General features: G+C 57.6%; 1 protein-coding gene across 5 annotated transcripts in view; it reads right to left on the bottom strand.

The window, feature by feature from the left end:
- The window catches only part of CUNH1orf105 (chromosome unknown C1orf105 homolog), a 44316-nt gene that overhangs the window by 14811 nt on the left and 4315 nt on the right, over positions 1-25190 (bottom strand). For 3 of the 5 annotated variants that reach the window (XR_006785615.1, XM_045838615.1, XM_045838614.1), the window contains exons 4-6: positions 21516-21590; positions 19520-19587; positions 18111-18178 (exon numbers count right to left, since the gene is read on the bottom strand). Coding sequence is in view for 4 of the 5 variants with exons in the window: in XM_045838615.1 (XP_045694571.1) it covers positions 18111-18178; positions 19520-19587; positions 21516-21590 (211 nt within the window). In the remaining variant the exon portion in view is untranslated. Of the gene's footprint in view, positions 1-13533; positions 13751-18110; positions 18179-19519; positions 19588-21515; positions 21591-25190 lie in introns of those variants that run through there. The other 2 variants (XM_045838616.1, XM_045838617.1) reach the window with 2 other exon arrangements.

Genomic DNA, 25190 nt, shown 5'->3' with positions numbered 1-25190 from the left:
CAGGGGCCTCCGGCTCTTCGCTTCCTCCTCCTCCGCCTGGCAAACGGCGGGGCGCCCCAGCCTGTGTCGTCCCGGGCCCGGTTGGGGGTGAAGCGGTTCGGACCAGGTGCGCCCAGGACAGGACGGGATCCCTGGGCGGGTGGGCTGTTCTGAGCTGCAGGCACTGGGGGCCTTGGGGCCTCCGAAAAAGTTCCTGCCTTGACGACTTAGGGGAATTGCAGGCGAGGGACTTCCCCACAGTAAGAGTTACTACCGGAGACGCCTTTCCACCCCCTCCCTGTCCGGCAGGGCAAGCGCACGATTACAAAGGTCCCCTCTTCTTACCATCCTGCAGGCCGCCTTGCGCCCTGGGAAGCCGGACCTTACCCTTGGCTCACAGCGTCCTGCGTACACGCCTCCCCTTCCCTTTCCTCTCGCCTGGGGTCTGGGGTGGGGGGGGGGGGCTCTCTGACTCTCCCACGTGTACCTCTGGACTTGCATTTGGCTACTGTGTCTTATTACTCTGTCTCAGGACTATTTAATTATTAGACCAGTGGGAAAAAACCTAGAAGGGTGGAGAAAAACTCTTTCTTCTCTAAGGGAATTACTAAGCTGTGGCCATTTTCTTTCTTTCTTTTCTTTTTCTTTCTTTCTTTCTTTCTTTTTTAATCTTTACTGGAAGAGGATATATTTATTGATTTGAGAGAGAGAGGGAGAGAGAGAGGCATCAGTGTGAGAGCGATACGTCAACGGGTTGTCTCCCGTATGTGCCCTGACTGGGGATTGAACCCGCAGCCTTGTGGTGCACGGGACAACGTTCCAGCCAACTGAACCGCTGAACCAGGATGGCCTGTGGCCATTTTCTAAAAGGAAAATTGAAGAATTTTGATTTCAAGTCATCTACAAAAAAAAAATCACTATTACAAGTAGGCATGGAAATCAGGTATATCTCTAAAAGAAATGTCAGCCCTTTGGAGAGCCCTGCTCTGTGACCACGAGCCGACTCCATCCCTACTCCAAACACACAAATGCCTGCTCGGGAAGGTGTAAATTATAAGGATCAGTCGTCATGGGGACAAAGCTGGGCATGAATAGCTCATTCAGTCTCATACCCCCTCTCCGAGGCGGCGCCGCTCTGGGGAAATGCTGAACAGGCAGCCATGGAGCGAAAGGGACAGTTTGGGGTCCCTGAACCCCAGATCAGAAAGCTTTACCATGTTGGTATTTTTTCAGGAGAGACTATCTTTCTCATTCCAGGATGGAGCAAGTGAGGTTTGGAGTTAATTTTTTTTAAAGATTTTTCTTATTTATTTTTTTAGAGAGGGAAGGGAGGGAGAAAGAGAGAGAGAGAGAAACATCCATGTGCGGTTGCTGGGGGCTGTGGCCTGCAACCCAGGCATGTGCCCTGACTGGGAATCGAACCTGTGATGCTTTGGTTCGCAGCCCGCGCTCAATCCACTGAGCTACGCCAGCCAGGGCTTGGAGTTAATGTTGCGTTACCTCCTACGATGACCCTCTTCTCCTGTCTCCTCTCCTTCCTTTCTCTCCATCCGCTCTGCTCACTTCCCACTTCATCCTGCTTGGCCACCATGGTGTCACACTGACCTCTTTTCCACACTCCCGAGAGTCGACGAACCGGTTTCCCAGCTACCACCTTCACCTCCGCAGCCATCATGACTCCCCGGGACGGGCCAGCCTCCCGAACTGGACAGACGGGATGTGCCTGTGACGGCGAAAGCAGGCCGAAGAGCCGCGCCAAGCTCAGCGGCTCCCAGAGGCAGTGGCACCTCATTCGGACTTTCTGAGGACGCCGCCTGCGTGACAGCATTTTTGTGAAGGCCACAGTGGATGACGCCTTGGTTTCACAGGTATAAAAGGGCGTCCTCATCTTTGCCCAGCGGAGCGCCTGGCCAGTACGGTACGGTGTTGCCAGCCCGGCCTCTCCCACTGCCTTGGAAACTGTGTGTCTCCCTCCCCACCACCACTCGGTCCTTCCTGGGTTCTCCTGCAAGCCCGCCCGACAGGCCTGATTGACTGCATGATGACGAGGTGCCTTTCCAAGCTGGGCGAGGTGCCTTGATCTGGAGTTTGGGGCCTGGAAACATAGAGGTCAAAAGCTATAAGCCATGAAGCTTGGAAGGTGCCAGCAGTCTGGTTTTCTGCCGCATGGAAATGGACAGTCCACAGCAGGAAAAGGAAAAGACAACACCCAGGAGGAAGGAAAACGATGGAGAACGAACCCTCCCCAAATTAGGTGCCGGGCGCCGGGGCCCCCTGGGGTCTGCTGCACCTGCAACTTGGACGGAGACGTTGGAGAGGGCTGCCGGTTTACCCTCATCCTCAGGGCAGACCCCTGCGCACACCGGCCGAGGACAAGGGGGCTCTTGGTGTTAAAGCCCTCCTGGGAGAAGGTTGTGTAACCTCCCTCGGTTACTTGGCAAAGGTGGTCAGGGGAGAACAGGCAGACAGGACACCTTCCATCTCTTCTTCTTCTTCTTTAAAACGTCTCCTGCACTCCACTCCCAGCCTAGAAGATTCCCTCCTTCTCATCTCGAAAATGTTATTTTTAATCCTTAATTCTTTCATCTCTTCCAATTTTTTATATCACGTAAAATCTGCTCCTATCTCCCAACCTTTGTGCTCATTTTGGTCGACAGCATCACGTCTGTCATTGTCCCCCGATGATGAGCATGATGGCTTTCCCCCCAGGGGGTGGGTGTGTGATGTAAAGGATCTCCCACGGGCAGACACTCACGGAGAGCCGTGCACGGGGTAAGGACTGTGCTAAGAGGTGTGGTCCACAAACACTACGGCTGGCTGCTCAGAGAAAACGAGTCACTTAACACCTAGTCTAAACCTGACATGGAATTCCATTCGTCTGACGTTGAAATAATTAAAGCCATCGCCCTCATTTTCTTCATTGGTTCATTCACTGTTCACTTGCTGACCACATATTTTTGAGTTTCTACTTGGGGCCGGATACTGTTCTGGCCCTGGGCTTACAGCGTTGTATTAAGGTCCCTATATTCTAGTGGGACAAGACAGAACAAAAGCAAGCTGACAGTTTACTAAACATTTCAGGCAGTATCAGGTAGTGATAACCGGTGTGAGTGAAGGAAGCAGAATACAGGGTCAAGCATCCCGGGTTACCACAGATGAGGTGATCAAGGGGGTCTTCCCTGAGGAGGTGGCATTTAAAAAGAGACCTGACTTATACAAAAGGCTGAGCCATGCAAAGATCTGATATGGCAGCAGCCCTGCCCAGTGGCCTGAGGAATCGAACGAGGTAGTCTCTGGGGTTCCTTCTGTTAGCAGAAAACCCTAGAAGTTTACCCTTCCCACCCAGATCCTGCTTTATAAGAGTGTGTATGGTCCCTCTCAGAACCTTCGCCAGCCTCTGTAACTTTGGAGCCCACGACGGGTCTCCGGGAAGCTTCTGCCAAGAAGCAGGTCTCTTGGCTCCAGCAGCCTGTCCTTGTATCTGCAGGCGCCAGCGTGATCCTTGATCAGAGCAACCACCCGGCCCTCCTGCACGTCGGGAAGAGCCGGAGATACCAGGCAGAGACCAGTTCCGATCTTCGGGGGAAAAGCAGCAGCCCCTGGAGCCCCGAATGGGCCTTCTCAGTGCCACAGTCCGCGTGCAGCATAAACCCCCTTTCCTCCACCTGCAGCCTCAGAGTGGTCGCGACAGACAAAATAAATCAACTGCTCGCGGTCGAAACTCAATTCCTCCGCACTGAAGGCACGCCGCCACCCTTCGGTTGGAAAGGGACCGATTTTAACTGTTGCCAGAGGAGGTGGGCGTCGCACGGGCCTTGCGAACCCCGGCTCCGAGGGTTTACCTGGTCTCCGCCAGGCGCCCCGACACCGCTTCAAATTCAGTTCTCACAGCGAGACTGTTTGGGTCACACTGCTAGTGTGACCTCGGACCACGTACACGGGTGCCAGCGTGTAGGTGAATTCCGGGATGAGAAGTTTCTCACCTTCTCTCTACCGGGGCCAGGGCCGGGGTGTGCAGAATGTCTCGGCTCTTTCTCCGTGTGGGGTGAGCGTATTTCACGCTCGCTTTCGTGTCGAGGGTGTAGTAGCCCTTCGGCGTCTCAGCTTTCTGTACGGGTTTCCCATTAGAGTCCTCACCTCGGGCACTGTTTTTTCTTCATGAGCACGTAAAACAATGGTACGTCTTTTCACTGATAGCACATGAGAAAGGGTGTGGCGACCCGGGAATCAATCACACTCAGAAAGCCCAGCGCTCTGAGACTGCAGGACGAGGCGAGGCTGTGCAGGGAGGTGCCGCGCTAGGGGAGAAGCCGCCGAAGTGACACGTGGCAGCTGGCAGAGAGGCTAGCTCCCAATCTGCGGTGAGTGGGAAAGTCATCAGACTCTGACTCGACTGATAATGCGCCCCCGTAATTGGCCGCGGAGCCCTTTGAAGTCTGCTCACCCGGGGGAGAGAGGTGACATCAGCCAGACCTTGCACCTTGGCCCGTCAGAGGCTGAATCACGGCGAGGACCCGGGCCCCGAGGGTTCACGAGGTGTAACCACAGTTCAGTGTGTGGGTCCGGGTTCCCTCCCTGGAAGGGAGAGTGTCTGGGGCCCTTGCCCGCCCCGACGATATCCTTTGTCACAGAGGGCAGGGACTCTGGTTTCCTCCGTCACCAGTGTCTTCCCTGGGTCTCACGTAGCGCCCAGCTCCCGTGAGGGGCTTAACAAATACAGGGCAGGGGATGACGAGGTGATGATGGGTCACGGCTGGCTGGTGCTGTCAGCGGTGTTCCAGGGGCTCAGGCCTGAGTCCGCGGCACTGGCTGGCGAGGCTCAGTGACCAGGCCCAAAGCAGACGGTCTAAGACGCAGTATTTGGAGCTGGGCTGCAAAGCCAAGTGGGTCAGGGAGGGGCGAGCTGGTGTTCAGGGAGTTCCGGGGCAGGCGGAGGGAAGGGCCCTGGAGGAGGGCCCTGAGCTGGGAGCTGGCTTCTCTTCCTCCCTCCCCCCAGCCCCCGAGCCTCTGCTGGGGGCCCGGGGGCAGGGAGAAGAGCCAGCGGAGGGGCAGGTGAAGAGGGGAGCGGAGAGGTGTCAGGTAACACAGAGGGAGGCCTTGTTCAAGGGCTGTCCATCAGACTCCTAAACCACGAAACATGTTTTACAGAATTTCTTACCCGAAAAGCAACTCTCAGACAGAAACAAAGCAGTAGAGTGCTTCGGGGCCCCCCGAGTGGCTCCCCATAGGACCCTGTGTCTCCCCCATTAAAGGCGCCTTTCCTTCATCCCTGCCTCCCCTCCTCCTCATCACACTCGCTCGTTCCTTCCCGTCACAGCAATCCCCTGGGAACCCCCGAGGATCTGGCCGAGGTGACGCCGGGCATCTTAACTGTGAAACCGGGCGACTTCCTGTCACTCCTCTCCTGCTGGACGTCCCTATCGTGTTTGGCACCCATAACCTTCGACACCCTGAAGCTCCTTCTGTTCTTCGTGCCCGGGACGCCTTCTCCCGGTTTCTTCCCCTGCCTGTTCTTCCTCGCTCTTTATCTGGCGGTCTTCTCCGGGCCTGCCCGCGCGGGCCCCTCGCCTCCCACACCCCGCCAGCATCTCCTTGAACTGTCTCGTTGGTGCCCATACCTCTGAGTGCCACCTTGAGACCAGCGGTTTGTCACAAATGAACCCCCAGTCTAGATCCCTTCATAGGGCCGGCAATGTGTTCAGCTAGAAGTGGTCAGGACCCGCCAGCCTTGTCTGGGTTGCTGCGAAAGCTCCGGCTTGTCTCTCTCCAGCTGGTCCTTCCTCCTGCCGCTCCGCTGCCGCTGTGCGTCGTTTCTCAGGCCCCGGCCGGCTCAGCCGGAGCCCGTCCGGACTGGTGTCCTGCATGTGCCTCTGCAGTCACACCGGTCACGTGGAGTTGCTTCCAGGTCTGATTCTCTCATCGGACTGTGAGTTCCTACAGGTAAGTATTATGTATAAATCGTTTTTGTGTTTGTTTTTAATTTTCTGTAAATCGTCTTTGTAAGGCTTTCATACAGCGTAGTGCCTGCTGCATGATAGGAATGAAGGAATGAAGGAATGAAGGAATGAATGAATGAGAACAAAGGTTGCGGTGGGCCGAGACACCTTCCTGTAAACGTGAACCCCTTCTGAGGCCGTACACTGCCACGTTTCTTGCTTATCTGTCAATTCCTCAATAAATCACCCGTGGGTTTGTGCAATATTCTGCAAGCGGAGAAATCAAAAACCCAAGACCAGCGTGGGAAGGGATCGCCCAAACACGGAAGGAGCCCCCCCAACACAGCTGTAGATCCGCCAGGTCCTGTTGCATTTAGAATCATTAATACTGTCTGTTTACTGGAGCTGTGTGCGAAGGCGGTGCCCGTAATTCCTCCCTTTAACGCTCGCAGCAGCCCTGGGAGGGGGACTGTAGCCTCGGACCAGCGGACTCAGCGGGCCGCAGCACAGAGCGCCTGCGTACAGCCGCTGTAGTTCGCTACCCGCGCCGACGCTGCCGGGGCCCCTCGATCCAGGGTCGTGCGCTCTTAATCTTTTTAATGGTTCGTTTCTCACCTCCATTACCATGTAACCCCTCTGTACCCTCTTCCACCCCCCTCCCTCCTCCCCCCCAGAACCACGACTCTGTTGTCCGTGTCCATGAGTTTGTTTCCCTCCCCACAGCCCCACCCCCCAGCCGTCAGCCTGCTCTCCATCCATGAGTCTGTCTCTATTTCGCTTGTTAGTTCAGGTTGTTCATTAGGTTCCACAGATGCGTGAAATCGTATGGTGTTTGTCTTTCCCTGACCGGCTTATTTCACTGGGCTGAATGTTCTCCAGGTCCACCCTGCTGTCCCCTCGGGCAAGGGAAACAAAAGGAAAAATAAACAAATGAGGCCGCGTCCGCCTGAAAAGTTCTTGCACAGCAAAGACAACCCTGGGCACAGTGAAAAGACAGCCCACTGAGTGGGAGGACACGTTCGCTGATACATCTGACGAGGGGTTAGTATCCAAAATGTGTAAAGAACTGGTACAACTCAACATCCAAACCACGAACCATTCACTTTGAAAAACGGGCAAAAGCCCCTGAAGAGACACTTCGCCGCGTGCCCTTCAGAACTGGCCCAGGGACGGCTCCTCCAGGAAGCCCTCTCGGCCCCGCTCCTGCTCACTGGGCCGCCCCTGCACCTGCCCGGTGACCGGGCTCCCGCTGCCAAGAGGAGGACCTCCTGCCCTGGACACTTCCGAGGGACTCCTTCCCCCTCCACACCCACCCCCACCCCCTCCCTGCTGCTGCACTTTGCTGCAGCTCCCCCACTTTGTGGGGGCCCTGCTGCCAACCAGAACACCAGGGCTGACAGGTATGAGACTTGCCCACTGCCTGCACCGCACTCTTGGGTCTGGTCGGCCTTCCTCCCCTCCACTGTCCACCTCCCCAGCCCTGTCTGTCCGGGCGGGCAAGTTCCACCCTGGGACCTGGCCCCTCCGGCCCCGCCCTGCCTCCCCATTCCACAGGCATGACACACGCCAACCCTCCTGCCGGCTAACGGGCCGGGAGAACAGCGCCCCCTGCCTGGAGCGCGCCAGTGGCACACCCCTCCCCGCGGGAAACCCGGCGAGAAGGGGTTTGGTCTCCCTTGCTTGGCAGCCAGAAAGGCCTAAGTTCAATCCCCAACTCGGTGTGAAGCTGACCACAGGCCTTTGTGAGACCGTTTCCTCGTCCACATCATGAAGCTCATCACCCCACCCATTGGGGTCATGTAAACATGCAATGCAAGCCCCCGACAGCATTGAGCATGTGACATGCATGATACACAACACACGCTCCCCGGACCGCCCTCCTGACCAGCATGCCGTGTGGGCCTGACTCGCGTTAGTGTGAAGAGTCAGAGTTCCAAAGGTTCCACGAAAACCCGCCTTTGCCCCCGTGGCCGGAGAGGCTAGACGAGAACCTTGGGCGCTGCCCTGTCCATCCTCCTCCGTTGGGAGGGGTTTTTGGCCACTGGGATAAAGACGTGTTTCATTCTTTAAAACTTCATGGGTGACACCATTCCAGCTGGGATCTGTCTCAGGGGGGTTTCACTGCCTTCATGAGTTTACAATTCCACCGGCAACGCCGAGGCCCCAGCGTGCTGCGTGAGGGGCGCCCCGCTGATCGCGCACCCACCGATACTCTGCGCCATTTGCAGGAGAACCTGAGGTGCGTTTCTATTTCACGGACCCTGAGAGCTGTGACATCTCAGCCACATGAAAAGCTAGAATATGGGATTTTACTACCTGGAAGTAGAAATAGGCGTTTTTATGCGTCGCTTATATTTTACCACAAATGAAAATGTGGATTGAGGGTAATAAGTGGAATCCATCCGCACCTTTCACATACGAAACTAATACATAAATGGAGTTTAAAAATCAAGGGCCACGACAGCAAGCAGGTTTCTAAGCTGAATGGACGATCCTCACGAAAAGGACAAACAGGCTTCTGTTGGTGCCGAGTCAACGTGAAAGGGAGAGGGGGTGCGGTGCTGGGGGACCCCATGCCCTTCTGGTCTGTGTTTCCGGACGCAGGGGACCCGGGACGTGGGAAGAATTGTCGTCCAGGGGCCTGGGGAAGGACCGCATTTGTTACACATGGATGGCCCTGTGAGCAACAGTCTCGCTCCTGTTTAACGGCAGGAGAAGGAGGGTGAATCAGAGGCCGAGGGACAGCTGAGAGTTAGACCAGGGGAAAGTGCTTTGAAGAGGTTCAAGGGCGCCCTAAGCACCGAGCATTTGTTGCTACTTGCCAGGGCCAGCATTTCGGTAGCAAAACTTCCAAGGTCCAGAGATAACATGTATCCTCCAACTGGAAGCTTGCCTGGACTTTGTAGCTTATTCAAGGGCTGTGCCGTCTGGGCGTCAGGAAGGTGAATAATTATGTTGCTACTTTGTCAGCTTTCCAGTTCCAAAGCTAGACAGACAGCCCCCGGCAACTTCACAAGGTTTTTGCTTGTTTGCTTGTTTTGCTTGTTTGTTTCGTCTTATTTTGGTTTTGGGTCCGTGAAATGTTCATGTGCTTAGCATTCAGAGTAAATAAAGTTATCCTATAAAAAGATTTTCCCTTCTGCCAGTCTCTGTCCTCCAGCTACTCCTTAGAGCTAGCTAACACTCATCACTATCTATCTTGCTGTTTGGGGCCCGTCTTAGCCTTTATGCAGTGTTCTCCGTGGGACAGCCTGGGACGCAAGGGTGTCCTGACTCTCGGGCCATGTGACGTCCCGTCGGACGACCTCTGCTCCACGGGCCTGAGTGGGGGCCGATCCCAGGAGGTTTGGGGACACGTTTTGCTCAACACCCGCCAGCGCCTGCTTTTATCACCCTGCACCTTGCTGGCCAGGCCGTTAGACCTCTTGCCAAAGACTTTGCAGAGAACAAGCGATAACGTCCTGTGAGGGTGAATATGGTTATTTCTCCTCTGATCGACTTTCCTGACAAGGTCACACGATTGCATCTTGTTCCTGTCCGGGGAGCTGCACGGGTGATGGCCCGGGGGCGGGGGGTGTAACTCACGCTGAGACACATCCTCGCCTGTGCACATGGCCACTGAGCGTGTGCTGTTCCTCCGGTGGAAGCGACACGTTCCTCAGCGGCAGGGCCCTAACCCCTAAAACCACACTGCCTGATAACCGAGAAATGGAGCTTTCTTCCATCTAAGGATCTCTCGAGTGTGTCTGAGTAGCCCCTGTGGGGGTCACGCTGTCAGCATGAGATGCTGGTTGCATCTTCGTTCAGTTACACGTTTTCCTAGGGAGACAAGAATTCCACGTACGGAACAGGGGCGGCGCTTAATAAGGTGACGGGTTAAGGCGGGTTTGAGGGCAGCGTGGTGGGAACAGGACTCACATCCCTGTTCCCTCTAGGGATGAAAATGTAGCCATTTCTAAATTGTCTAACTTCGCCTTGAACCTTGAGGCTTCAGTGTTATCATTTTATTCACAGAAACAAGTTATGTGCTTCCTCCTCTTTTTGGCTTTTTTTTTTTCTTCAAGACTTCATTTATTTTTAGAGAGAGGAGAAGGGAGGGAGAAGGAAAGGGAGAAAAGCATCCATGTGTGGTTGCCTCTCACACCCCCTACTGGGGACCTGGTCCACTACCCAGGCACGTGCCCTGGCTGGGAATCAAACCAGCAACCCTTCGGTTTGCAGGCCAGTCAGTGCTCGATCCACTGATCCACTCCAGCCAGGGCTTGGCTGCCTCCCATACTCTGTTGGGTCACGCCCTCCTCACACCTTACACTTCCCCCAACCCAAGCAATTGCACATGAATAGGGCTTTCCCGGATCAGACAGGCGGTTCTGCCACACTGATTACACGTCCGTCACTTGGAAGGTGGTTCTTACATATTTGGGAAGATGGGCAGCTCAGCTGGGCGCCAGGACCCAGTGTGCGCCTGGCAGGCCCCCCGGGAGCTCGGACAGTCAGGGGCCCGGGGAGGATGGGTGACCCTGAGCAGGGCACGTGGTGGTGAAGGCCGGCAAGAGCTCCCCGGGTTCAACTGGGCACTGGAGGTGACAATGGTCTTGCATTACATACTCGATTTTTTTTAAAGCTACAGCATGCATTTCCCTCGATACAGCATTTCTCTTCCTTCCTGGCAGTAGAGGAATTGTGCTGATTGGTTGGTTTTCAAGTTCCCTGCTGGCGTGAAGGAAGGTGAAAGTATAGGAGTAAGTCTGACTCATGCCTGCGGATTTTTATTATAGCAACAGTCACATATCTTTAAAACAGCAAAACCAGGCTTTAGCCCTGACTGGTGTGGCTCAGTGGGTTGGGTGTTGTCCCCAAAAGTGAACATTCGCCAGTTTGATTCCCGGTCAGGGCCCGTGCCTGGACGGCGGGTTTGGTCCCTGGCGGGGGGGGGGGGGGGTGCGTGCGAGCGGCGACCGAGTGACAATTCTCTCTCTCTCCGACGTTTGTCTCCCTCACTTTCTCCCGACCTTCCCCTCCCTCTAAAACGTACAGAAAATCTTTAAAAAACACCAGGCTTTAGCCTTGAAACGAACGAGCAATCGCTACCCAACCTCATCTACAGTAAAAACGTAATCTGAACGATGCAGGACTTGGAACGTCGCGGGACAGCTTGCGTCGATGCCGGCAGCGGAGAGAGGGTCCGGCCCGCCCGCGCACGGTGTCCGAGTGAAACCCAGGAGCAGGCGGGAGGGAAAGCGGTGGCTGGCGCGTCCGAACGGGAACCTCCGAGGACCCGACTCAGTGCAGGTCCACCCGGGACCCCAGAGCACAAGGGGAAGCCGCGAGGGGCGTGGGGGACGATCTCTCACAAACAGAACGACTGGGAGGGAAAACCAGGCGGCGTCCACGCAGCTCCCTTTGCAAGGGTAAGCTGCAACGGCGGGCCGGGGGTGGTCACGTGGAGACGTCTGTCAGGAGCTGGACTCCCCGGTCCAGGGCCTCCCGCCGTGGTGCCCCTCCTGCCCCAGAAACGGCTGCGGGAGGGCAGAGAGGAGGGCACCCACCCGCCAGCCGGCGGCGGGCTGTGCAGCAAGGCTGCGGACGGGCCGTCCCCAGGGCGCTGAGGCCGCCCTGCGTCCCCGTCTGGACGTCGGATTCTGGGAAGGGAGTTCACAGAGAGAAATGGGGGTGCGGACGGGAACCAACGGTCTGGCTGGGGTCAACCGGACAGCCCCCTCTGTGACCGTGACTGGAGAACCAGAACAAGGTGGTTCAGGGGGCCGTGCGAGCAAAGGGGGTAAATGACGCTGAGAGCCAACACCCTCCCGCTCGGGGGACCTGCTGCACAGGGCCTCCGCTCTGAGTCCTCTGCCGAGGGGCGAGTCCCGCGCCCGCATCCCTTCCCGGGGAGGCTGGCGCTGCGGGGGCGCGCCTCCCGCACCAGGAATCCTCCAGCGCAGCCCGGGAGCCTCTGCGACCCTTCCTGGGGGACCTGCAGGCTCAACAGGACTTCCACAGCAGCCCAGGGACGCTCCCTGCCTCTCGTCCTTTTCTCGTCTCCCCAGGGCAGAGCGGAGTTTTCCGGGGGCTGCCGGACCTGAGATAGGGAACGTCAGCGCCCCCACAGCCCTTGGAAGGGGTGCCCGTGTGTTGCGCTTTAAAAATGTCTCCGTTTGAATTTCTAACACGATAAACACCCGTTGACGGAACCCACAGTTGTAAAGCAGATCTCTGCGGCTCTCAGTGTTGAAGGGTGAAAACGCCCCCAAACCCAACACGTTTCAGAGCCGCCCATGCAGGCCGCCAGTCTCACGCGTCGTGAGGGGACACCGGGGGGACACGGGCACACACCAGCGTGCGAGTCACCGGGACGGGACGTCTCTGAACACACCAGCACCCGAGGGGAAGACTTCTTACGCCGTTCAGAGAGCATTTGTCTCGTAGAGCACTCGTCTCAGTGGCTCTGAATATGGAGCCACTCAGTGTTCAGGGTACCTCGGAAACGCCCAAATACCGCATGGGTGTACAGACAACAAATGCTCCTCATGGACACACTAGTTTGTGAAGGAGGAGGGGGAGGAGGGGGAGGAGGAGGGGAAGGGGGAGGAGAAAAGGAAGAAGAAGAGGAAGAAGAAGGAGGACAGTCATCTTATCTTATCTTATCTAAAACAGATCATAATTCGTGCACACCCTGAGAGGAAGTGTGTTCCGTTTTTGGAGCTCTTGAACTCTGACTGAACTGAAACCAAGGATCACAGCCTTCCAGGAATATAGGGCAATCGCGCTAGTTTTCTGGTGTGGTGTGTGTGTGTGCACGAGAAATGGGGTCAATTTAAGCATCAGGCCATTTGTTAGAGATTTCTGAGGCCCATTCTTTAAACACAGTCAGCACAGGGGCTGGCTCTCACGTACTGGTGCGGGGTCCGGTCAGCCTGGGGATTCCACAGGGCCACTGGCCCCTAGGAGCGGAAGGGCCCGTCTCCATAGGAGCCCCCTGGAGCTGGGCGGGGACACCTGTGCCCATGAGTGTGGCATTTGGGAGCCCAGAGCCGTCCTTTGTCTCGCTCCCACCGCGGGTGCATGGACCAGGACAGACCTGGGGAGGAATGTCCTCAAACCAAAGCAACTGAACTCCAAGACACAGCCTTGGACTTGAATTTGATTGAACGGAGACTGGACAGACATCCGACGGACTCAAGGTGTCGTGAGGAGGGCAAGAGCAGTCACGGTTCTCACCCTCCAGGGTCACGGCGAACCGTGCACCTTTCTCCAGGGATAGAATCGCAGTCTCCGCTGTCACCTCCCAGAGCCAGCGGAGCAGTGACGGCAGGAGGGAGGCCCCCATGCATCCCCTCTACTCCTCACAGGCTCAGTTCCTGGGGGGCCCCGGAGCCAACCCAGCCCCCTGGCCCGGAGGAAGAGCTGAAATAACTTTCACAGAAAATAAACTCATGTCCTGGAACCTCAAAGATGTTGTTAAGAGTCTTTAACAAAGTCAACCGAATGCCACTGAAAACGTCCCATTTTAATGAACAGGTCTGGGAAGTGTGGGAGACCCTGGCGGCAAGAGAGAGCTCTCGGCGTTCCCGGGAAGGCAACGTGGACTCATTTCTCGGGGGGGGGGGGGGGCGGGGGCGTGTCAGAGGCCGGCTGGGCGAGGTGGCCTTCTCTCCGAGACTCCAGAAGACGCAGGGCTCCCCTCGCTCACTGCCACGCAGTCTAGCCCGCTGGCTTCCCTCGGGGCGCGGAGGAGAGCTGAGTCCGAGGCCGAGCGCCGGAGGGGTGTGACAGCAGCCCGCAGAAGACAGCTGTCCTGGGGCCCACGATGGGCAGCCTGGGGCGGACGGTCCCTGGGGCGCAGGGCAAGGAGGAAGGACAGGCGCTGCTTAGGTTCTATTTTCATAGAAACTCAAAGTAACCAAAGGCCACCAAAGATCTCTGCAACCCTCTGAAACAGATTCAGAATGCCCCCCCACAACCTTTAAGCTTTTAGAGACCTGGTCAAGGAGGCCGGGAAGGGGCGCCTGAACACCCAGCCCACGTAGGGCTAGACGCGGCCAGTCACAGGAAAAGTGAGGACAAAGTGGGCCTGGATTTGCAGCGTGAGCCCAGGGCAGAGGGGACACAGTCCTCTCCTCGGGAGACTCTTTGGGGACCCGTCTGCGGTTCTGCTCATCAAGCAAACACGCTCTGCCCGAAAAGGCCACAGAGGGGAAGAAGTCCATTGCAAAGCGCATTTCCAAAGGAACCCTCACTTTATGAAATAATGTGGGGACTCCTTAAAATCCTTGCCAGCCTGACCTCTTTGTCGAATATGCATTTTCACTGACAAAACGTTGTTAACGGTCAACGTTTCCAGAAGACGGGGGGCCGAGGGGAGAGGGAGTCGGCGTGCGGAGAGACAGCTCCCCGGTGGCAGCGGCAGTCACTGAGCGGCACAGGGGACCGGAGACCCGGGTTCTCCGGGACAAGCCCCTCGCCCCAGGTGACCGAGAGCCGGGAGACGTCCCGAGACGGCACACCTGGGGTCCAGCTCCGTCTCACCCCTGCGATGAAGGCTCACCGGAGGTCCAGGGTCACAGCCCCATCACACACTGCGCCGGGCGGTGGTGGGCGCCTCGACCCAGGTTCACCGACAAAAGCCTGCGGCTGTCACGGACTCCGGGCCAGAGTCAGGACGGGCGAATCCGGGAGAAATCTCTCCCCATCACTAATCATTGGTGATAGATGATGTTTAGGTGAATCCAGAAACGACGCTGGAAATTGCAGGTGCGAGTGACAACGTGAGTGAGACGATCACCAGTGGCCACGTTTGCGGGGCGATGAGTCAGCTACTCGGTCTCTGCAGCGCGGCCATGGGCGGGTGGCCGGGGCAGCAAGCAGCAGCCCGGGCTGCACGGGGACACGTCCCAGCGGCAGAAATCCGCGGGGCAGGGGGCGTGTCAGCAGTTTTCCGGGCAGATCAAAGGTGCAGGCTGCCGGTACGCAGGCTCCGGCGGCGCTCCCGGAGGCGGGAGGCAAAGGCTTCCCTGGCTGTACACGTGGGGACAGGCAGGCCCAGGCCGTTTGGGTCATTGGGCCGAGCCTGTCCGGGCGGGCTTGGACCCGAAGCCAGGCCCCGTGGCTCCTGGCCTCGGGCTGCTCCGTGACCTCAGAGGGCACAGGCAACAGCAAGCTCAGCCCAGGGACGCCGCGACCGGAGTCCCCAGTGGCTCCATCGCGCTCCGGCTCCGAGCCAACGCCAGAAGCGCCGTCTCCTCGTCCCACCTCCGAGGCGTCCGCCCCCGGGTGGACTCTGGGGGCAAGAAGCAGGTCTGTCCGGAACACACTGTGCTGATCCCGTGCACACCCAGTGGAGCTCTTACAATGGCCATTGAAATACACTCCCAGGGCTATTAAGTTAATAAAAGGCCTCTTATCACTTTGTCCTTGCAGAATCAGAAAACAAACATTCGTGCCGAGGGAAGGACACACGTGTGTGTGTGTGTGTGTGTGTGTGTGTGTGTGTGTGATTCCTCTGTGAGGCAGGCCTGGGAAAGCCCAGGTTCGAGGGAAACCCCGGAGTGGACGGCTGCTTGGAGCGCCCTGAAACAAAGGCACGTGTCTGTCGCCCCGGGTTCCCTTGGCTTCACGGGAACGAGGTGGCTGCCACCCAGAAGACAGCGGGGGCTCTCACGGAGATGGTGTCCTTAGCTCTTGGCCCTTCCGTCCACTTGGGCTCAGTGAGCGTCACGGGCCAGGCCAGAACGTTGGGACCCGAGAAGGGACACACTGGGACAAGCAGCCGTTCAGCCCGGCAGAGCGGCGGCTCCGAGCCTCGGCCAGTGCTTGAGTCTCCAGTCCTCCCCGCTGGGGCCCCTCCAAGACGCCCCCGCCCCCCGGGCTCGGATTTCCTTCCTGACACCTGGTCCCTTCAGTTCTGGCCCCGGGCCCCCTGCCGCCTCCCAGGGCAGCGCCTCCAGGCCCCTGTCCGAGTGCAGCGAAGGACGTGATGGTGATCTCTTACTGTGTCTCCAGTGGAGGGAAGACTGAGGTGACTTCAGCTGATGTGGGAGCCGAGGGGACGACGGACGGGGTCTGTCAAGTGACAGCCCAGGTGGCACCGAACCCTGGGGTGCTATCACCCAGAGAAAGGACCCACTCTGCCCTTCACCAGCCCGGTGTCGCTTCCTCTCTCCAAGGTGGGACTTGGGTCCATGCGGAGGCTGGAGGTGGAGCCACCACCCAGTTGCCGTCCCAGCAAGTGGACGTGAGAACAGCACTGGGCGGCTTGCGGGAGAGGCAGGTGTGTTAGAAGCTGGTGGGACGGAAGCCTCAGGGCCCCGGTGAGGGCCGTGCAGGTGCGGACGCAGCTCCCTTCCGGCCCTAGCTGGTGCCGGCCCCCAGGGCCGCCTGAGAAGGGAATTATTTACTTTGTCCCCACGTCCACGAAAGTCCGTCAGCGCGTGGGTCGTGGGGCTCTTTAGGAAGGACGGGGCAGAGGCGCGTGGTCGGCAGAGGACCCAGGAAGGAAGGGGGCGTGGGTGGAAGCAAGGGAGGCCCGAAGAGGGGGCGGGCAGAGCTGCAGGGAAGGGAGGGCTGTGGCCCTCAGGACAAGCCACAGGCAGTTGGTGAAAAAGCCAGGGGTAGGGACCCCGAGCAGCCAAATCAATCCTGAGGAACAGGTACCGAGCCGGGGGCATCACGCTCCCTGACTTCAAAGTATACTACGAGACACAATAATCAAAACAGTGTGGTTGGTGCTGGCGAAAAACAGATGCACCGGACGGATGGAACAAAACCGAGATCCCAGAAATACACCCACACGTATACGGGCAACTCGCTTTCAACAAAGGGGCGAAGAACACGCAATGGAGGATGAACAGGCTCTTTGATAGATGGTGCTGGGGAAACTGGGAAGCCGAATGCCGAAGGATGAAATCAGACCGCTGACCCCATCCATGGAAGTGAACTCAAAATGGATTAAAGGCTTAAATATAAGACCCGAAACCATAACATACACAGAAGAAAACACAGGTACTAAACTCATGGACCTTGGCCTCAGAGAGTTGGTTTCGAACTTAACCCAAAGGCAAGGGGAGCAAAAGCAAAAATAAGTGAACGGGACTGTTATCGAGCTAAAGTGTCTGCCCAGCAGAAGAAACCATCAGTAAAACGAAAAGAGAACTGATGTAATGAGAGAGGATATTGCAAACGATACCTCTGACAAGAGGCTAGTATTCAAAAAATACAAAACACTCATACAACTCAATGACGAAAGAATAAACGATCCAGTTTTTTAAACGGGCAGAGGACCCGAACAGACGCTTTTCACGAGAAAACACAGGAACGGCCAACAGACACACGAAGAGACGCCCGGCCTCACTTGACGTAAGGATCACGCGAATCAGAACCACCGTGAGATCCCACCGCACGCCCCTGGGAGCGGCTCTCATCAGCGAGACGGGGACGAGCAGGTGTCGGAGAGGACGCAGAGCAGCCGCGGGTGGGCAGGCACACCGGGGCAGACGCCGCCGAAGACAGTGTGTGCATGTCCCTCAGAAACTGGTAGCAGAGGCGCCTCACGGCCCAGCAACCCCCGCTCCGGTGCCCGCCCCGTGCTCGCTGCAGCCTCACCGACGGCAGCCGCGGCGTGGAGCCCGCTGAGGGGCCCTCGGGTGGGTGACTGGGTAAGGAGGAGGCGCTACGTACACAGGGAGGACTACTGCTCAGTCCCCAAACCGACAAAATGTTGCCAGTTGTGACGGCACGGGTGGATGTGAGAGCGTCACGCTAAGTGCCATAAATCAGAAGGGAAAGGACGGGAACCACAGTGGTGCGCTCGTATGGGGACATCAAACAGAAAGCGCCCTGTGAGCAAACTCACAGGCGTAGATAACCGATGGGGGGTTACCAGCGGGCAGGTGGGCAGGGGAGGGTGAAGAAGGTGAGAGGTCAAATCTACGGCGATGGACGGGGACTGGGCTCTGGGTGGGGAGCCCACCACGCAACACACAGGTGATGTGTCATGGGACTGTCTACCGGAAGTGTATGCATATTGGTATTAACCAATGGCACCCCAATAAATATCACTTTTTAAAAAAGAGAACGTGAAGTTGCTCAGAAAAAGTAGAAATTATCGCAGGGAGTAAACTCTTCATCCTGGCGGCGGCACGCCACACACACACACACACACACACACACACACACACACTCCGAAAGAAAGCAAACCTGCTGAGATGTCATCCTGGGAACTCTTGGGTGCCGTCTGAGCTTTCCGTGGCTGAAGACGCTTCATCCTGATCGGTGGGGGAAGCAAGGAAACACGTCGGTTACCCCGGGCGAGGGCTCCCTGGGGAGGAACGCCTCCTACGCCTGGTAAAACCGGCGGCCTCTTGGACCCAGCACTCGCTGGCCCGGGGCTGAGACCGCTCTGCAGCAGAGACCACTGGGCCGGACTCGCAAGCATAAAGTACTTTTTAGACAAAGTGCCAAACTTGCGAGATAAATTAATTGGGGCAAAACAAAGTTCCAATTTCCCCTCATAGGAGAGTGCACTTTTGCTCAGAAGCCCCTGGGAAGTCCGGTCCAGAGTCCAGTTTGCCATTCACAGTCCACGCAGAATATTTATCAGCACTACTTCGATTCTGATGGGACTTAAGGGCTCTCGGGAGGCACAGAGCCGTGTGGGTAAAGGTTAAAGGTGTGGGGCCCATTCCCCCACAATCCCTGTCCCCCCGGGCCGCCCACCACGGTTTCACGGCGCGAGCGTCTACGTCTCAGCTGGGAACTGTAACACCTACTCCTGCCCAACGTAGAGACCCACGGTTCTCCCACGCAACGGCTCTCTGGACCAGGACAAAGTGTCCGGATGGACATTCGATCACACAGAACCTTTCTGACTGGCCACAGAGAAGGGTGGCTGTGGGCAACCGCCAGTACGGCCACGCGAGTCTGCTCCCTTAGTGCCCGGCCCGGGGCGGGCCCACGTTCGGAGTTTCTACATAAAGTGCAGACTGAGTCCTTCTTGTGTGATAGTTAAGCACAGGAGAAAACACACCCCTGAAGCCCAACAGATCGAAATTCAGACTGAACTGTGTTTCTGATATGCTGGCTCTGGGCGAGAAAGCAGCAGATGGCAGCCAGACAGACTGCTCACAGGGACTGTCGTTAGTTACTACAAAGCAGCGGAGGGACCCCAGAGTCTCGGCGGAGTCTGTGCAAGCTGCTGAGTTCAGCGTGCCGTCTACCCGGGGAGGCGGTGTCGGCCTCTGCCTATGTCGTGAGAGGCATCCCTGCCCTGCTCCCTGCCCTGCTCCCTGCCCTGTTCCCTGCCCTGCTCCCTGCCCTGCTCCCTGCCCTGCTCCCTGCCCTGCTCCCTGCCCTGTTCCTGTGCAGGCGGAAAGGACGAGCAGACCCGCTGCAGCAGCTTCACCAGCAGTTCAGGCAAAAAGGTGGAAACAACGTTTGGGGGGGGGGTCTCACCATCTGATCTAACCCCAAACTGAAACCAGCCAGGAAGCCCATCCCCTTAAGCACCCCCTCAACACCCCACTCACTGTCTCTCCACCCGCCACCCTGGGTCCCCAGGCCGACACAAGAAGCGTGAAGCCACGTCCCGGCGGACCCCTCTGACTTACCTGCGACTCACGGAAGCCTCAAAGGAAAGCGTCTGCTCGTCTGGGATCATGGTGGCCCTCGGCTGTGCCTGAGGAAGAACGTCTCGGTGAGAACACTGCCCCGAAGAGCGCTCCAATTGTCCTGGAGAGTGCATCGCACCACCTTGGCCCACTCAGAGCACACTTCCTGGCGGAGGGACGCACGAAGCCTTTCGCGAGACGAAGGGGCAAAACCGGGAGGGGTTGCCCCGCTCCTGGGGTCTAGGGGCTGCCTCTTCCCGGTCATCAGAGTTTGAAGTTAGACACCTGGCAGTGGGCAAGCCTTCCCGTTCCCATCGATGAGCTGGCACAACACTCTCCGGGCCCCGGGTTCGCCGCCGTCACTTTCTCACAGACCCCTCTGCCCCTTGCACCCCCACCCCAGGACCTCCTTGTCCCCCAGGCTTCTGCTGCCCCAATACGTGTAACCTTTCGGCTGCGTCCACTTGCTTCCTGTCTGCTTTCCCTCAGAGACTTTCAGCCTCACAGGGCAGAGGCCACACCTCTCTTTTTGCATTCCCGGGTCCCAAAATCGTGCCCGTTTAAGAAATATTTGCTGGTCAAATTAGTGAGTGAGTGAGCCCACTTTGAAGCACAGTTGAAAGTGCTAAGTGTGCTGGCCCTGGCTGAGTAGCTCAGCTGGTTAGAGAACCAACCTGATGCACCAAGGCTGCGGGTTCGATGCCCCATCAGGGCACATACAAGGCACAACCGATGAATGCCTAGATACGTGGAACAACACATTGATCTGTGTGTGTGTGTCTAAAAGATCAATAGAACATTTCTGAAAGGAAAAATGCAGGGTCAGCGTGCCCTCCATTCAGCCATCCCTGGAGGCTCCCCACCACAGCCCTCCGCAGGGGGTCCTCCCACACTGAGTGACGGAGCCCCCGGCCCAGGCGCCACAGGAACGCGAGCAGGCATCCCAGCCGGGTCCTGTTTAGGGTTTTCATGCTATTGACAGCCACCCATTTTATGCTCTTACTTGAAGAAACACTTTTCTATTGCTAATCATTTTTTTAAGTTAAGACCTAATTCACATTCCATATAATTGGTGCACCACCTTGGTGCACAACTCCGTGGTTTTCAGTATAATATATTAGCAAAGGTGCGCAGCGATCCCCACTACTTGCTACCAGAACATTCTCACGGCTCCAAGAAAGGAACCCTGTCCTCGAGCATCACCCCTCTTCCCCCGGGGCCTGAGCAACCACCATCTGTGATCTGTCTCCGGGGATTTGCCTACTCTGGACACTTCAAGTACATGGAACCGCACAACATGTGCTCTTTACTGCCCATTTTCTGCCAAAGTCCTGTAGCTTCGCAGCAAGTTTTGAAACCAAAAGTGTGATTCTTTCAACTTTGTGCTTCTTCTAACGATGGTTCGGCTATTATGTACCTCTTGCATTTCCATATGGATTTTAAGACCTGCTTGTCAATTTCTGCAAGAAAGGCCTCTGGGATTTCGAGAGCAACGACACTGAGTCTGTGGGTCAGTTTGGGGCAGTATCGTCACCGTAGTGATAATAAGCCTTCTAGCCCATGAGCATGGGACTATTTTTATTTCTTTAGGTCTTCTTTATTTTTTTTTCTATAACATTCTACAGATTTTGATATACAAGTCTTACCTTTCTTTTGTTACATTTATTCCTACATATCTTAATTTTTGAGCCTATTGCAAATGGAATTTCCTTCTCAGTTTTTTTTTGATGGTTCATTGCTACTGCACGGAAATGAAATTAATTTTGTGTTTTGCTCTTCTGTCCTGTGACTCTGCTGTACTCATTTGTTAGCTGTAATGGTCTGTGTGGGGGCAGGTAGCAGGGGGAGGGCCCGTTAGGACTTTCTGCAGGAAAGATCGCGGCATCTGCAAATACAGTTTCATGCTCTGCTTTCTAATCTGACGCCTCCTGTCCCGCGCCCGTCTGTGTCACCCCCCTGCTCCTCCTGCTCGCCCCCCCGCTCCCCCCGGCCTCACCGTTCTCATTTCCCAGCACGAGGCGCACAGCTGCCTGCTCCTGACCAGCGCCGGGTAGTCCGGCTTCCTCCGGGCCTGGGAGGAGAGAGACGGGAGCAGGGAGGAAGTGCTGTGGCGCCTGGGTCGGCAGAGGAGTGGGAGGGGGTGGAGGGGGAGGGAGGGGCAGTCCTTCCCTCGTGGAGCCGGGATGGACCCTCTGGTGCCGGCCCCACTCCGGGCGGGCGTGGAATGGAGACTGGACTGCAGCCGGGACGTGCAGAAAGGACCCAGGCAGGAGGGGAGGCCCCGGCCCTGGCGGTGGCCTCGGGGCCCCGGCGTGCAGCGGCGCAGGCGTGTGACCGCTGGCAGAAGGGGCCGGGGCTGGACCCAGGCCCGTTCTTCCGACCTGAGCTTGCAGGCTGAGGGGCGGCCCTCTCCCCCTTTCGTGCAGAGGACCCGCCACGGCAGCTAGCTGAGGGCCTCCGGCGGCCTGAGAACTGGGAACAGAGGCCTTCCCTTCCGTACACCTTCCACGGGCCCCCCTTTCCCACGTCTCAGCTCGACATTGGCTCTCCGGCACACACTGTCCGGCCGGGGCACCCCTTCGCGACCTCCCGGGAGCCACGGGTTCAGCCCCAAGCAGAAGTGGGGCTTGTGGGAGGGGGGTCCTGAGCTCCTCCCACCGGGCAGCAGGGACAGCACGGCAGCGGCCTGTGTGTGCTCAGTGGCCTCTCCCCGCCCTCCCTCCTGCCCGGGCGGAAGGGAGGCCTCCGAGCCCTTGCACTCGCTCGCTCGCTCGCTCCGCTGGTGGCCTTGGAGTTGGGGAGCGAATGTCAACTTGAGGCTACCGTTCTGCCTGGGGGTTCTCTGCCACCTCCCTCACTCGCAGTGACAGCAGAGTGGTGAGAGGGGCCCACAGGAAGCGTGGGCCCTGGGGGAGGCGGGTCCCAGGGACACGCAGCAGCCCATCACCGGCCCTGGAGCCCCCTCCTGCCCTTGGGTCTGCTCCTGGCGACGGCCGTGCCCTGGCCTGTTCCTGCCGCCCTGGGCACGTGCCCAGGGCGGGGAGAGGAGGCGCGTGTTTAAGCTGCGAGGGGAGCCTGGGTGTGTGGCCTGTGCCAGTGGGTCTGGTGTGGCTCCGTCCTGTGAGTGACCCAGCACTGGGGTGAGGCATTATTGCAGGGCTGAGGACTACAAACTAGGGACAGAGTTGGAGTCTTCGGCCAAATGTTTAAAATGCGTTGCATTGTTACAGGCCATTTTAGAAGAATGCACGCAGTATCACCGCACTGCGGGCTGGCATGTTACAGGGTGAGTGTGAATGACTGTGTTCATTCATTCGGCCACAAAGCCTTCATTGTGAGGCCGCCGTGCCGAGGCAGGCACAGAGATGAAGGAGACCAGGTTCGTGGCCCGAAGGAAGACCAGGGAAGAATGCAGACTCATGCACTTGCCCATTCCAGTTAGGGCTGGGGACGGCAAGGGAAGGGAGACACAGCTTCTCGGCTGGCACCTCCGGCAGCCTGTGCATGCCGCGGTGCAGAAGGCACTCTGACGGAAATGCACTGCGGCCACCGGGGCAGCGGCTGGGTCACGGAGGGCGGGCCTGCGAAGGGTGAGAGGAGCAGGCAGTGCTTCGCTCGCTCGGGCGGGTGTTGCGGGGAGAGCAGGAGGAGGGAGGGCATGCCAACCTGGAAGACCACCTAGGCGCCGCCGCAGGGAGGAGCGACCCAGCAGGTAGCCGGGGAGGGCTGGGAGGGGCGCCCTGAGAGGAGAGGCTGGAGGGCAGAGTGAGAGGAAGGGCCCAGTGCCGGCCCCTCTGCTTCTGGAGCAGTTCGCCCTCCGCGTCTTTCCGGAGGTCCCGGGTGGAATCCCCTCCGTCCCCCCTCACATTTCTGCGTCCTGAGACTCAGACACCTCCCGGAGTCTGCGACGCAAGCGTGGACACATTGGGTAGCCCTGAAGAGGCAAGGAAACTTCTAGGCCTCTAGCAAGGAGCGAGACCACGTCCCACTGGAGGGATCAGGAAGGGCCCAGAGGGTCTACAAAGAAGTGAGGTCAAGTGCCGGACTCCGCCGGCCTCCGAGCCCTCCCTCCCGGCCGGCTGCCCTTCCCAGCCCTGGAACTGAGGCCACATCCTCGGGCCGCATCCCCTTTCGCTCCCGGCTCCCTCTAGGCCGGCTCCACGGCGGCGGCAGGAACGCAGCGTGAACCAGCCAGGGGCTGAGCGCACAGGCCCGGGCTGTACCGTCTCCAGTCCGTGCCCCCCTCCGAGGAAAGGGGCTCTCGGTGTTAACAGGCTTCTCGTTTCCCAGGCAGCTGTCCCCAGAAGAGCAGGTGGCAGTGTGACGGGGAGGGAGGACAGCCTCTCGCCGCCTGGCCAAGGTCTGCTGCCGACTCCAGCCGGTGCCTGGAGGCCACGGCCTGCTCTCCACATCTCACAGCTGGAAACGTCCTAATGTCCGAGGCCAATACCTGCCCAAGTCCCAGAGGTCTGGCTCATGGCCCAGGCCCTGGGCCCCCTTGAATCTTTGGTAAATACGCATAGAAATGTGTCTCTTTCTCTCCTTCTCTCTCTCGCTCTCGGATGCACACACACACACCTGTCCACGTAACACGAACTGAAAATGTAAGCACCAGATGGGGACTTTAAAAATAGCCTGATTTGAGGGGCACTGGCAAATTTGCCTCTGCACTTCCTTCCCTTCGGCACCTCCGTTCCTTTTCTCCTTTCCACTCCTGCCTTAGCCGAGGGAGGTGGCCTGGCTCAACTCTTTCAATGAACCCAACGAGGAAACTGTGGCCCCCAAAGGGGAAGGGGTTTGTCCGACAGGACATGTTTCACTTGTCAGCCAGAAGGTTCTCTGGATGAAGGGTCAAAGGGGACCGCAGACTCTTGGGGTCCATACGAGGGCACCACGATGCCCATATCCCTCAGAATCCAGAGTGGTGCTCAGAGAACTATGTTCAGTATTCAAAAATAAATAAATAAAAAAAAACGATTTTCAATATGCCAAAAAAAAAAACCCCAACCCTATGATGATGAAACCTGTTCCTGCTCTCTGAAAATACCAGCCATCTCCATTAAACAAAAAAGCTAAGTGTAGTTTTCAAAATTCTCTTACTGTTCACTAGGAAAAACTTGAAACCTACACAGGATAAGCGACAGCCATGTACCTGCCGTCCTGACGCATCAGACTCGGTTACTCTTGCTGTGGATGCTTCAGGCGGTGGTGTCCATTACCGCCCCCTTCACCTTGCCTCTGCAGGTGTGTGTTGGGTCTACAGACACGGGAGGGAGACCTGCGCGCATACAAGGCAGTTTCCACGGTGGGCACGAGCATTTCAAAACCGAGAGCCAATGAGAGAAACCACCGAGTTCTCAGTGGGGAGAACGCTGGAAGGCCCCCTTCTGTGTATTTGTTTTCTCAGCTGCCTCTCTGCACACTGTCACCAGCCAGGGCTTTTTGTCACGGGGCTGCTACAAACGAACTAAACAATGCTCTCACCTTTCCTCTGACTCATTAGACTGGAGGACAACAGATGGAAGAGGAGACGGGGGAGGGGGGGCAAGAATGGAGGGAGTGGGGTGGCCTTTCACCCTCCCAGACAGGGCGGAGGTTACACGCAAGCCCAGCAGGTAGACACGGGGTGCAGGGCTCCGAGGGTAGCTCTCTGGACGCCCCCCACACATCT

The sequence above is a fragment of the Phyllostomus hastatus genome, unplaced genomic scaffold (genome assembly GCF_019186645.2).
Source record: "Phyllostomus hastatus isolate PE091 unplaced genomic scaffold, TTU_PhHast_1.1 phas_contig_283, whole genome shotgun sequence".
NCBI lineage: Eukaryota > Metazoa > Chordata > Mammalia > Chiroptera > Phyllostomidae > Phyllostomus > Phyllostomus hastatus.
Note: the sequence above shows the minus strand (reverse complement) of the source record. Positions and strands in the feature narration are given on the sequence as shown.